The following is an 11,598-nucleotide window of genomic DNA, read 5'->3' on the forward strand; positions in this document are numbered from 1 at the left end:
GCTTAAGGTAATGGGTGATATTATTTATGAGACTTCAGCTAGGTTTTCCAGCTATCATTAAAATAGCTGGAAGGGTGGAAGGTGCTCCTTTCCACTAATTGGAGGATTGCGGATGTAACACCAATTCCTCAAAAAAAAAAAGCTCTTGGTTAACTAACTCACGAGAATTCAAGGAAGAAAAAGGAAAGCAGATAACTTATAAACACGTGAAATGGCATCTTTATATTCCAGAAAATTTTTTAAAAAGTCATCCATCTCTGTCAGTCCTTGGAAATATGAGTGTCTATCAATACACAATATCTCCCCATATTATAAATCATGGTAGAATTTATTTTGCAATCTTAATTGGTCCAAAATTAATGTCCTCCCCTTCAACAAAACTGCATGAGATGCTACGGCCCAGGGCTGCCTTCTAAAATGGTCTCCTGCTAGCTTTAGACACTAAAGGGGTTCAAACATATGCTAATTTGAATGTATTACATCATTTTAACTGTGGACCCATCACCAAGTCAGGGTATGGTCTTCCCTCCAATGAGTCATATTGGCATACTGTATAAGTCAGAAGGAACAGTCAGTACCTTTACTAGCTTGTACTTCTAAGGATACACTACTTATTTTTTACTATAACATTTTTTCCCCAATACAAAATATGCAACTTAAGATAAACAATAAGCAAACTGTGAGCTAAAAAGCCAAAGATGAAGCTTGCAACTCTGCAGAAGACTGAATAAAAGGTACAAATAATTCCAAGTAAGTAGCTCCATCAGCATGCACAGGCTGTAAAGGACAGGTAAATATTTATTCCATGTTTGAATGAAAAGAAAAGAGATAAATTAAAAGTGTTTACATAGTTTCATAAAGGCATTTGTTCATACTACAGCTAAGGAACCCCAGAATCTGTTCTAGCCTTGAGCACAGCTGATTTTTATGATGTCCCTGGAGCTTTATCGGAACATTTACAGGAAATGAAACATGAAGCATACATATAATAAATTATTCATTCAACTAATCAATTCTATAGCTTGTGCATCCTATGAAAAGACTCCAAGGTCTGTGAAACCACATTTACACAGGCACAGTACTCGCAAGTTAGTTACATGGATCCAGATTAGTAGGAACACACTGAAACAACACGTTTTTCTTGTTGTTTCTGAACTGAAATGTATGCCCAAACTGAGTGTGATTGAACCATTTAATTTACCTTTTACTGACAAAGAAATAAAAAATCAAAAACCTGATCAGCAATTTTTGTTTAGAGCTTCTTTGGATAATGTATTAACTTCCATGAGGTAAAACCACCTCATAGTATGAGTATTAAGCAAAAATAAATTGGAAGCAAAAATCTAAAAATCCAAAATGTATAAATTACTTGTGCTTTTATTTTTTACTTCATCGAAAAGTATTTTATTTTCATGTTATGGCTCCTTGTATTAGGCAAACACTTCAGTATAATAAACAATTATCGCACAGTTTGTTCCATCTTGTCAGGTCTCCTGTATCACCTCCAAGACCTCTCTGTTCCTCCCACGCCGCACTGTCAATTCCTTCTCTACATTTCTCCCCGGTCTTTGGCTCGTTCATCTGTGTCTCTGTCTCTGCAGTGGTGAAATCTTTGCATTCAAATCAGAAGTGCTCCAGAACTGACCACAAGGCTCATCTGTTTACAGTGTTCATCTCCTTCACACTGCCTGAACCTGCTCTGTGGCTTTCCTTCCTTACTGCAATCAGATCCCTTACCTACACATTGTTTACTGCTCGCTGGATATTGGTTCCACTCTGTGCTGCACATGCATCACATTTCTAACGCAAGCCTCCCTCATTGTTATTTTATTCTTGTCACTGGTGATTTTACTTATTTTGCCTTTGTAGTGCATTCTATGTTTTGTGTTTAATTGATGTCATAGTTTTTGTAAGCCACCTTGAAAGTCAGTGTCAAGTAAGGAAATAATTATGATCAATCCATGTGAAATGATACAAAAGAATTGTATTATTTTTCCCCATTTTAGCCGATGTTGATACTGTTGATTGTTAATAATATTTAGCTGATGGTGCCATGGGAGGAAGGATGAGAGAAGTCCTTTGAGAGGAGAAGTCATGTCATTTACCAAACTGCTTTATACCGTAACGGTGTTGCGTGAAGCCAGAGCCTACCTGGCAAGCAACGACCACAAGGCAGGGTACACCCTGGACAGGGCGCCAGTCCATCACAGGGAAAGTGCAAGCCAATCATACATGGGGACAATTTGGAGTCCATGGTAAAAGCAGAGGGCAGAAATTTGGCCTGGACACCAGGATAACACCTACTGTTATCGAGAAATGCCCGGGGATCTTTAATGACCACTGAGAGTCAGGACCTTGGTTTAACGTCTCAGCCGAAAGATGGTGCTCACTACAGTACAGTGTCCCTGTCACTATACTGGAGCATTAGGACCAACACAGACTGCAGGGTGGCCGCCCCCCACTGGTGCCACTAACACCACTTCCATCAGCAGCCTTAGCTTCCCAGGAGGTCTCCATCCAGGTATTGACCAGGCTCAACCCTGCTGAGCTTCAGTGGGTAGCCACTTTAGAACTGCAAGGTGATATGGCTGCTGGCTGAGAGAGGAAAAGTGCCAAATACCAACTATTGACTAAGGAGAGCATCAGTAGATCTATACAAGAAGTGAAACACAGAGGTGTGGAAACTAAGTATCATATTAAGTTATCCAGTTGTTGTTTTTTTAACTTTTTCAGTATTACTCTCTGTATTTTTTCAAACACAGACCCTTGACGTTAAAAAAGATTTGAGATAGAGACACAAGAAATGCACAGGGGACACCTAAAAAAAATCCTTAGCAGAAGGACTACATGCAGTATAGGAACATACTGTACACACAAAAAAGAATAATAAACGTCTTTTAAACTTAGCAAGAACTCAAGAGAGTTTGACAAAGAAAAAGAGCTTTGACTTAGAAACTATACCAAGGTTTTGGTCAGAAGCATATTAAGCAAAATATTGCCCTTTTAAGCAAAATAATATAATTTTGATCTATCGATCATCCTTGACTAACCACGTCAGATGACTGACTGTTGCACAAGCACTAAATCATCTCATTAGTGATTATATAGAGTACAGGTAAATAATAAGCTTCTTGCAAGAGCTTTGAAAGTCAAATATTAAGGTTGGTTTAACATAAAAGTTTAGTCTTGGAACTAGTTTTTGACATTTATTATTAATTTATGCTAAAAAGTAAACCTTTATACCTGTCACATTTAATATTCAATTAAACAGGAGTGCCATTATTCTGCCTTTCAAACTGAATTGTGCAGTCTGAAAGTCTGCAGGCCATTTTTAATTTTAAGTGAAGGAAACATACAGATGTTCTCCAAAACTGAGTTACGTATAGTTGTGTATGGAATACACAAAAGCATTGGAACAATAAGGGATAGAATAGATTTTTTTCTCCATGTTGTTGTTATTAATAATACATATTGTATTATTAATAGAGCAAATTCAGTTCCATTGAGTCAACTAAACTCTTAAAATGAACAATTATGTGAAATGATTATTGCTGAACCTCTATTTGGAAGGAGCAAAAGTATAATGAGAATCAGCTGACAAGTCTTTGTTGTTGGTCATGAGTTAGTTGTTGAGTAAACAGGCTCTGATAAAAGAACATTGCACATACTGTACCATCAACCAAGCTTGCTTTTATTTCAGTGTTCAAAGTCTGTAGTCAAGGGTCAATGTTTTACTTATGTTCCTGAATGGAAAATGACACTATACTCAGTACTACAGTAATAATGTTTTGCTAGCACTATACAAACTGCATAAATTAAAGTATCACCCCCTGATCTAAGACATTTTTAAATCTTCTCATTCAGCAGTATACTATAATACAACTGCTTCTACAACTAGATTGTTGGGGCCAATAACCATCACAGAACTTCAATTTCAAATAAATACAATATAATGGAAGCTTTACCAGTTACCCTCAACCATTTCACATACTTAGAACCTTTTTTAACAGAATTCTGTCAATCCTTTTTTTGAAAAGAAAGAAAAGGTGTTTTTACTCGTAAGAATTAAGCTGGAATCAGTAGTTGTAATTTCAAGCACCATAGCAAAAGATAAGTTTAGGCTTTTGGGTTTTAAAAAATAAAAAAAAGTTAAATTAACAGGCTTAGAAATCTACAGTGTCAACTTTCCTACAAAGAAGAAGCTTGAGAAAAAAAAAACAGACACTAAACAGTTATTTCAATAAAGCTTTAATTTTGTCTCTGTAATAACACAGTTTCCAGCTGTGGATCCACGCATTCGTTTTCGGAGTACAATACGGAACAGTCAAGTACTCATACTGTATCGACAAAACGCAAAAATGCAGGAAAAATAATTAACATACAGAAGTTTGTCCATCCTTTTTGATGACACTGCTAATAAAGTGATGAAAAAAGAAAAAAAATGTCCAGCTTGATAATAAATTAGGCTTTTATTGAGCAGTGATTACAATGGTTTCAACCAAACTTCATAAATACACTGTACAAATAAAAAAAAAAAACTACTAACTGTACAGGATATTTGACAAGACAACATGAGTGGTGGATCATGACCAGACCGTTTTTGTTTCAGGAACATTCCTGAACCCTGCTGTCAAAACTGGACCCTTGAAGATATGCGGCTGCCCTTCAAAATGACTATTTCATAAGGCGATTAAAAGTGAAAATATGGTCCACAAACTCAGTCACTCACAGCAGAAGCCACTAACGTCTACTCATCCGAATCCTAAAAGCTCTACCTACTGTACATTAAGACTGCAAGATGTCCCTCCAGTGAGGTTTGGCACCGTCTTTGACTCGGTAGAGTGATAAACTGATGCAAAGTGGTAATAACCAGTAGTGCCGAAAGCCTAAATTCCTGCTGCTTCAAAATTGAGGTAACTTTAATATTGTCATTGTAAACCCACACAGTACACAACAGAAATTGTTTGGAAAGCTTGAGTGGACTTATGCCTTGATTGGATTTTTGTTCGCAGAAACATAGTCAAATTCTATAGACTTGTTCCCATACTGAGCTTCTATTGACAAGCTGAGCACAGAATGTTATGATGGTCACAAAAGAGCAGCTAGCCTGACACACTCACTTACGGCACTTGTCACTGCTTGCACATGATGCTTGGTCGCTGTGTTAGTATTAAACAGAGCAACCGAAATGTCTGCTTCTTTTCATTGAACTACTCCAGTCAGGCGATTCGCAACTCAAATTTGTGCGCCTTGTACCTGTGTTCCTGTCTTTCTCTTCAGGAACAAGGGCTAATGGACAGATCTAAGTCAGCTCATGACAGTCATCCTTTATGATACCTAGTTTGAAGTGGGTGCCATTCAAGACGGCCTCCTAAATGTGTGCGGAATTAAATATCCAACTGCTATGGTGCCTTAAAGCCAAAAGATCTCTTTAGGGGCATGAACAGCAGAGATTTATCAAACAGCCACCAAACAGCCCATTGCCACTGCCATCATTCAGAGGTAGTTCAACCTATCCCAAGGTATGCTTTTCATTTCAAAACAGAACAGAGCTCAACTGCAGCGAGAAATCTGTGCAACAGCTTGTGGGACCAATACATAGCAAACCTCCCAAGGGTTCCAGTCTTATTCCGCATCAGTCTGCATATTATGTACAACAGATGAATATAAAAAAAGCAATTAAAAATAAAATAAAAAAATAAACAGTCCAGTTCCCCACTGTATAACAGAACAATACAATCTTTCGCAAATATAAAAAGGCCACCCTTAGAGTACACACACGCATACACACACACACGCAAAAAAAGCAAGGAGTCGATCGGAAATTTACAGTGCCATTTTAGACCCCTCCCTTCATGAGGTGGGTTACAAAATGATGCTTAGAAGACAACTAACAAAGAAAGCATGTATCTGCATGTATAGGAAAGAAAGTTTCTTGGTTGCAAAATATAGCCACCACACCTCAGCCCATTCCTTTGTGCCTACTATGGCAATTAATTTGACATTTAATTCAAATTGTATTTTAAACAGTTAGTACTTACTCATTTACATGCAGTATTACATTCAGTTTAAGTCTGTATTGAACTATGCTATATATTTGGTAAGAAAATAGCTTAAAATGGTACTGAAATGGTCTCTATAAAAAAAAAAAATCAGAAATGTTTCATACCAAGACAGAATTCGAGTTTTGTCCCTACAAGTAGAATACAGCAAACAACTTCATATTGTGGCCTCTCACTGTATTCTTTATTGCTATTTAACTCATCCCCCCACTCCCGAAACACACACCCTTAAATCATAACCAGCTAATTCAATCCACTTTCAGTTAACAACAACAAAAAGACCACATTGCTCACATAAACTTAGACTGGGCTAGACTCCAATCGTGTTCTAAACCAAGAGATTATTAGATTGGAGGAGGAGGAGATCATGGGATACTACGCCCATTACATATTTATTTTAACTGTAGGCATGGCTTTTTTAACCAATTTAGAAATTTGCAAGAGAATGGAACAACTGAAAAAAAAAATTTTTTCAGCCTCTAGATTAATGCAATTGTCAGACTTTTGACCTTCATGTCGCTGTATATTGTTATTCTGCCTTGATGTCCTACTTTAAAACCATGTTTTACACTTTTGCTGGTTTGGCGAGACAGTACCTGTAACTCCCCATGAGAACTACAATTCACAGTTTTGCTTAACCACCAAAGCCAACATGACTGGAGGGCACAAGTCTGACAGTCTCACTGAGGATTAAGTTTCTTGATTTTCAATGGTTCTACAGTGATTGGTTTTGCTTAAGCCGTTCAAAAAGTAACGCTTTTCCTTTAAGAAACTTTTTTTTATTATTATTCATTAGAAAAGAAAGTAGTGACAGATCTAGTTAAAAGGAACAACACCTGAACAGCTTAAGCTGCTCTTTGTTGAGATTTGTTCCCAGTCATGACAATCTTTACCAATGAAATGACTTTTCAGATAACTGCGATAAGATAAATTCAAGTATGACAGTTTTAACTTTCTAGGAGCTATTTGATCATCAGGAAAATAAAATCCTTTAATGCAAAGAGGATCACAAACTCCAGAAACGCTGGAAAAATACTTAGTCTGACAACAAATCTCTTGAAATGTGTCAGTGCCTAAAATATCTGTCACCAGAGTTTTGGCATTTGCTGAAAACGTCAGTAACACTGCTACGGTGTATTTAAAATGGGATTAATGAAAAACCCATTTTAAGATAATATTTATAAATAATAAAGTTTAAAAGGCTGCTATATTGAAATAATTGGACTTATTGAATGCTTAGCATTCAGTTTACTGATGAAAAAGAACTACTGTACATTATAATGTTGAACATATCAATTAAATTAAGAAAAAAATCAAATTTTGTTGAAAGTTTTCTAAAACTTAATCTTAACATCAGTGCCAAATTAATGAGAGAATAACTTTTATCTTAGAAAACCACACAGAGGAATTAGGAATTGTATTTCCAACACCTATTGTTTTGTATCTTCTCACAGTATATTTTATAATCTAGCTATTCAAATTGCTTGTCCTAAAAAAAAGCAGTTACTTGTTTCTCCCCAAATGTGCAGTTCCCTGAAAATAGTTGAAAACTTAATCCTCAGATTAGGAATGGTCTGATTCATTAGAATGTGGATTAAAAGTACAGAAATAATCAGCTGGGTACAAAGATCCCAAATAGCACCAAGCACAACCTTCCTAACATTACTTAAGGAAGGACAATCCAAGATTAATCCAATGAACCCATTCTTAAATAGATTATGGCATATTTTAAATTGCCTACAGTTAAATCAGTGGTCTTCTAAACAATAGTGAAACCCAGATTGTCAAACTGGAGATGGAAAAATCAATGCATGGAAAAAGGTCATTTGTAAAATCAAAATCAGTTTGGTCTATGGGAACTTAAAACTTATGTAGATCTCACAAACTGATGAGCTCATTTTAGCAATAACGGGTGGTACTGGGAAGTGATCTTAACTCAGATGTACCCTAAATACCACTTTGAACTCCATGTTAAAAAAACAACCCCTTTCCTCTGCAAGATATTACTTGACCTGTACACACAAAGTGGTCGTCAGTTGGTGCTTTTAAGTTCTCAGTAGTGCTCACAATAAAAAAGGTCAGAATTTAAAAAACGTTCTTTTCCCACCCACTCCCCACAGCGTTCACCAAAGGCTGATATATACACCAATGCCTTCCCATCTCCTCTCATACCTTCTCTTCACAGTTTTTGGGACTGTTTGGCACAGGCCAGGGGTTTCCACCGGTCTTCCAAAAAAAAAAACAAGAACACAAGAACACAAGCCGCAAGTCCCACACAAAATAAATAATGAACACTTTTCTTCAAACACATAAGTAAAAACCATCAAAGGTCAAATTCTTTTAAAAGCTTCTTTTTTATACAAACATCGGATTTGTAATTTTTTCTTTGCAGTTTTCTTTCTTTTGTTTTGTTTTTTTTTAAATGCTTTCTTTTTTTCTTAAATCTCTTGCGCCTCTTGTCGAGTAGTCCATGGGTTCGCTTAGGTTATACATCCAGGATTTCCTCTGCCGTGCCTCCACAGCGCAACCTGTAGCGGCCCGTCCTCCAGCTGATCGTGGGGTCCCACAGCGCCGAGAGAAAGATCTGTATCGTCATCGATTCCCGGATGAACCAGGCCACCGCGTAATCCAGCTTGGAGAAGCTGAGAGGTCCGCCCTTCGGGAGGAAGACAAAAGGAACCATTCAGCATCAGCACAGTCCCGGGAAACTAACACTGGGAGTAGCTGGACATTGAGTATGTGAAACCCCATTTACCCTCTCGATGATGACAACTGAAACAATTTAATATAGTGCTTGTCCTATGAATTTAAAAGCTTTGAAGTTCCTTGCAAGCACACGGTCTCCTATCCCAGAGAGGGGAAACAGGCCACTTGTTACCTACCACACACAAATAGTACATTTTTTCTTCACTTTCCCATTTCTGCATAAAATTAGGCCATACAGCCTATGTCCTCAATGTTATCCTGTCATGTAATATGGAACTATTGATAGTGTGGATGGAAAGGAACTGAACTTTCCTGGGGATTCTTATAAAGCACCTACACTAACTGATAAGGCACAGTGCAGAGGAACCTACCAGTGAAAGAAACGTGTTATTAAGGAGTGTATAATAACACTCCTCAAACACTTTAAAAAATCTGGAAAATGTACAGAGAGGTTGGGCAAGGAAGCAATACTGCTTCACTGTAATCACTGGATTTATTCATTATCACACAGAACACAAGGATTTCCTGATTTATAAAATACTACTGACATGGAAGATGATCCTAAGTGCAATAGGAGCCCAATATTTGCTCTTTTTATTAGAAAAGCTACATATCTACTTATCAGGTTGTACTTGACTTAAGGTATATACATTTTTTTTTTCTTCAAGCATTTACTTATTCACACTGTACAGTTCTGGAAATACGATTGGGGAGAACAGGAAGTGTGACTGCAGATCTTTCCCGGCTTATACTAGTAAAACAAGAGTGGATGTATGGATTTGGAGACTGTGAAAGCTGGCACATTAAATATTAATCAGTAAGTGGAAGAAAGTAATCCCATATTTAACAAGTAACAAAGCAGGCATCCTCCCAATCTAAAATACTGTATATACTGTACATATTAACACAGCTAACCTCACTAGCACCCACAGACCATGTATACTTGATTAACACTTACACAGAAATCAGTGAAAAAGACTAACTTTATTATTGAAAACATTCATATTTGTAATAGTTTCAAACTCCTAAATTAATGCCAAGACCCTTGGAAGTGTAACAAGCTATGTCTGCGAGCTTAGTTCACTTTCAATTAGAAAGCTAGTATGTGAATGCAGACAGATGTCAAAAGAAGAGATCTTTACCTGGACTCCCCTGAGCTGTATGTAATCGGAAATGAACCACGCCAAACAGTGGCACATGAAAAACACCATTATATCCCATCGGAACACATGGTGAGCTGCCCATCCAATAATGAGGCTTGCCACAAAACACTCCGATATCGGCTCGCAGACAATGGTGGCTGGGAGCATGTTGATGCGCAACTTTGCCCACCTGCAAGCGAAGCAAGAAAACATCAAACCTGGGCAAGGGGGAAACTTTAAAAACAAAAATGGCTTGAGCACACGTCCCAAGATGAATTTAAAAAAAAAAAACTGATGCTCTTTCACCTTTTTGAATTTCAATTCAGGAGCTGGAACGATATTTTTCTTTGCTTTGGGATCTTAAAATTTACACTATGAGTTATAACGCTAACACAAATTTTTAAACTGACATTTTAGAACACTGACACTACGTTCTTGTGTTGGAGCATCTCGGTTTTCTGATATTTGGATCATTTAGTTGAATTAGCTGCTCTACATGACCTTTATCCCTGGGCCATTAGATGCTGTTAACCAATGAAACCAATGAAACCTGGTACTGCAGACAGTATAAGGGTTTTAAAGCATTTCTGTCCACATTTACATCCAAATAATTTGTATTCATATTTTATGGTAATAAAATGGTAATTGCTACCACAATGTTCTAAGTACCTAATCATGCGAGACTGGAACTGCGCAATTGAGTAGGAGCCCGAGTTCTGCATTGCTACCTGAGTGGCCATGGAGAATTTCCATCCCCTATGAGAAAAAACATACATTAGTACAGAGTCAAACTTTAGTCTAAAAACAGATCCATTTACATTTTGCCAGTTTTGATGTGATGGTATTTCACTGTCACTGTCAAGCCAGTCATAGAACATCATGACATGCTGTACTATGAAAGCAGCAATGACCAGGTAATGCATACTGTAGTCTGCTGTACTCCTACAAAGGTGCATCAGTCCACAAGCATCAAACAAAGACATAAATGACCAAAGCGAGACTGAAAATTCACAGCTGTAAAGCATCTTTCTCCTTGCTGGCAGATGAGAAGAGAACTGTAGATGTCCGGGCATTCAGCACAGCTGTATGAAAATCCTATAAGATCTATCAATCTAGATCAGGGGTATTAACATACTAGAACCCCTAATCAATTACCTTTTTGGATTTTGGCACAACCAACTTAATCCAATAATAAAATGACAGCTTATCAAAGAAATGGCAAAATATCGAGAGATGTCCAAAAACATTTGGAAACAAAAAAGGAGAAAGATTTTCTAGTCATTTTTTTTTACCACAGATCTGAAACCTCAGGACCCACAGGATAAAACTGAAAACTGGTTATCCAACTGAAATATTTTGAAATTGAATATATTTAAATACCTTAAACTACAATATGAATACATTTGCATTATTCCACTTTTATGGCATTCCTACTAAACATCAGGAAATGAAGGTGTCATATTAATTTTAAGACATTGGATTTTAGGTATAATGCTGACTTCTTGGTGTGGCACCACTAAATGACTGAATGATTTTACTACATTCATATGGTCCCAATTTGACTTAAATGTAGAAAACCTTTATAGAGAAGGGCAACACACAAGAGAGCAGAGGACCTAAAAGAAAATGGAGATCACTTGTTTTCAAGCGGTATGCTCTATGTAAAAACAACTGTGAAACCGGCAGGT

General features: G+C 37.1%; 1 protein-coding gene across 2 annotated transcripts in view; it reads right to left on the reverse strand.

Annotated features, from left to right (window-relative positions):
• Positions 1-4,232: 4,232 nt before the first annotated feature.
• Positions 4,233-11,598, reverse strand: part of ugcg (UDP-glucose ceramide glucosyltransferase) — a 46,872-nt gene continuing 39,506 nt past the window's right edge. For both annotated transcript variants that reach the window (XM_015363751.2, XM_006626572.3), the window contains 3 exons: positions 10,580-10,666; positions 9,911-10,100; positions 4,233-8,718 (listed from right to left, as the gene is read on the reverse strand). In XM_015363751.2, the coding sequence (XP_015219237.1) occupies positions 8,548-8,718; positions 9,911-10,100; positions 10,580-10,666 (448 nt within the window). In that variant the 3' untranslated portion in view covers positions 4,233-8,547. The remainder of the gene's footprint in view (positions 8,719-9,910; positions 10,101-10,579; positions 10,667-11,598) is intronic.

Source organism: Lepisosteus oculatus, chromosome 3 (genome assembly GCF_040954835.1).
Source record: "Lepisosteus oculatus isolate fLepOcu1 chromosome 3, fLepOcu1.hap2, whole genome shotgun sequence".
Taxonomy (NCBI): Eukaryota; Metazoa; Chordata; class Actinopteri; order Semionotiformes; family Lepisosteidae; genus Lepisosteus; species Lepisosteus oculatus.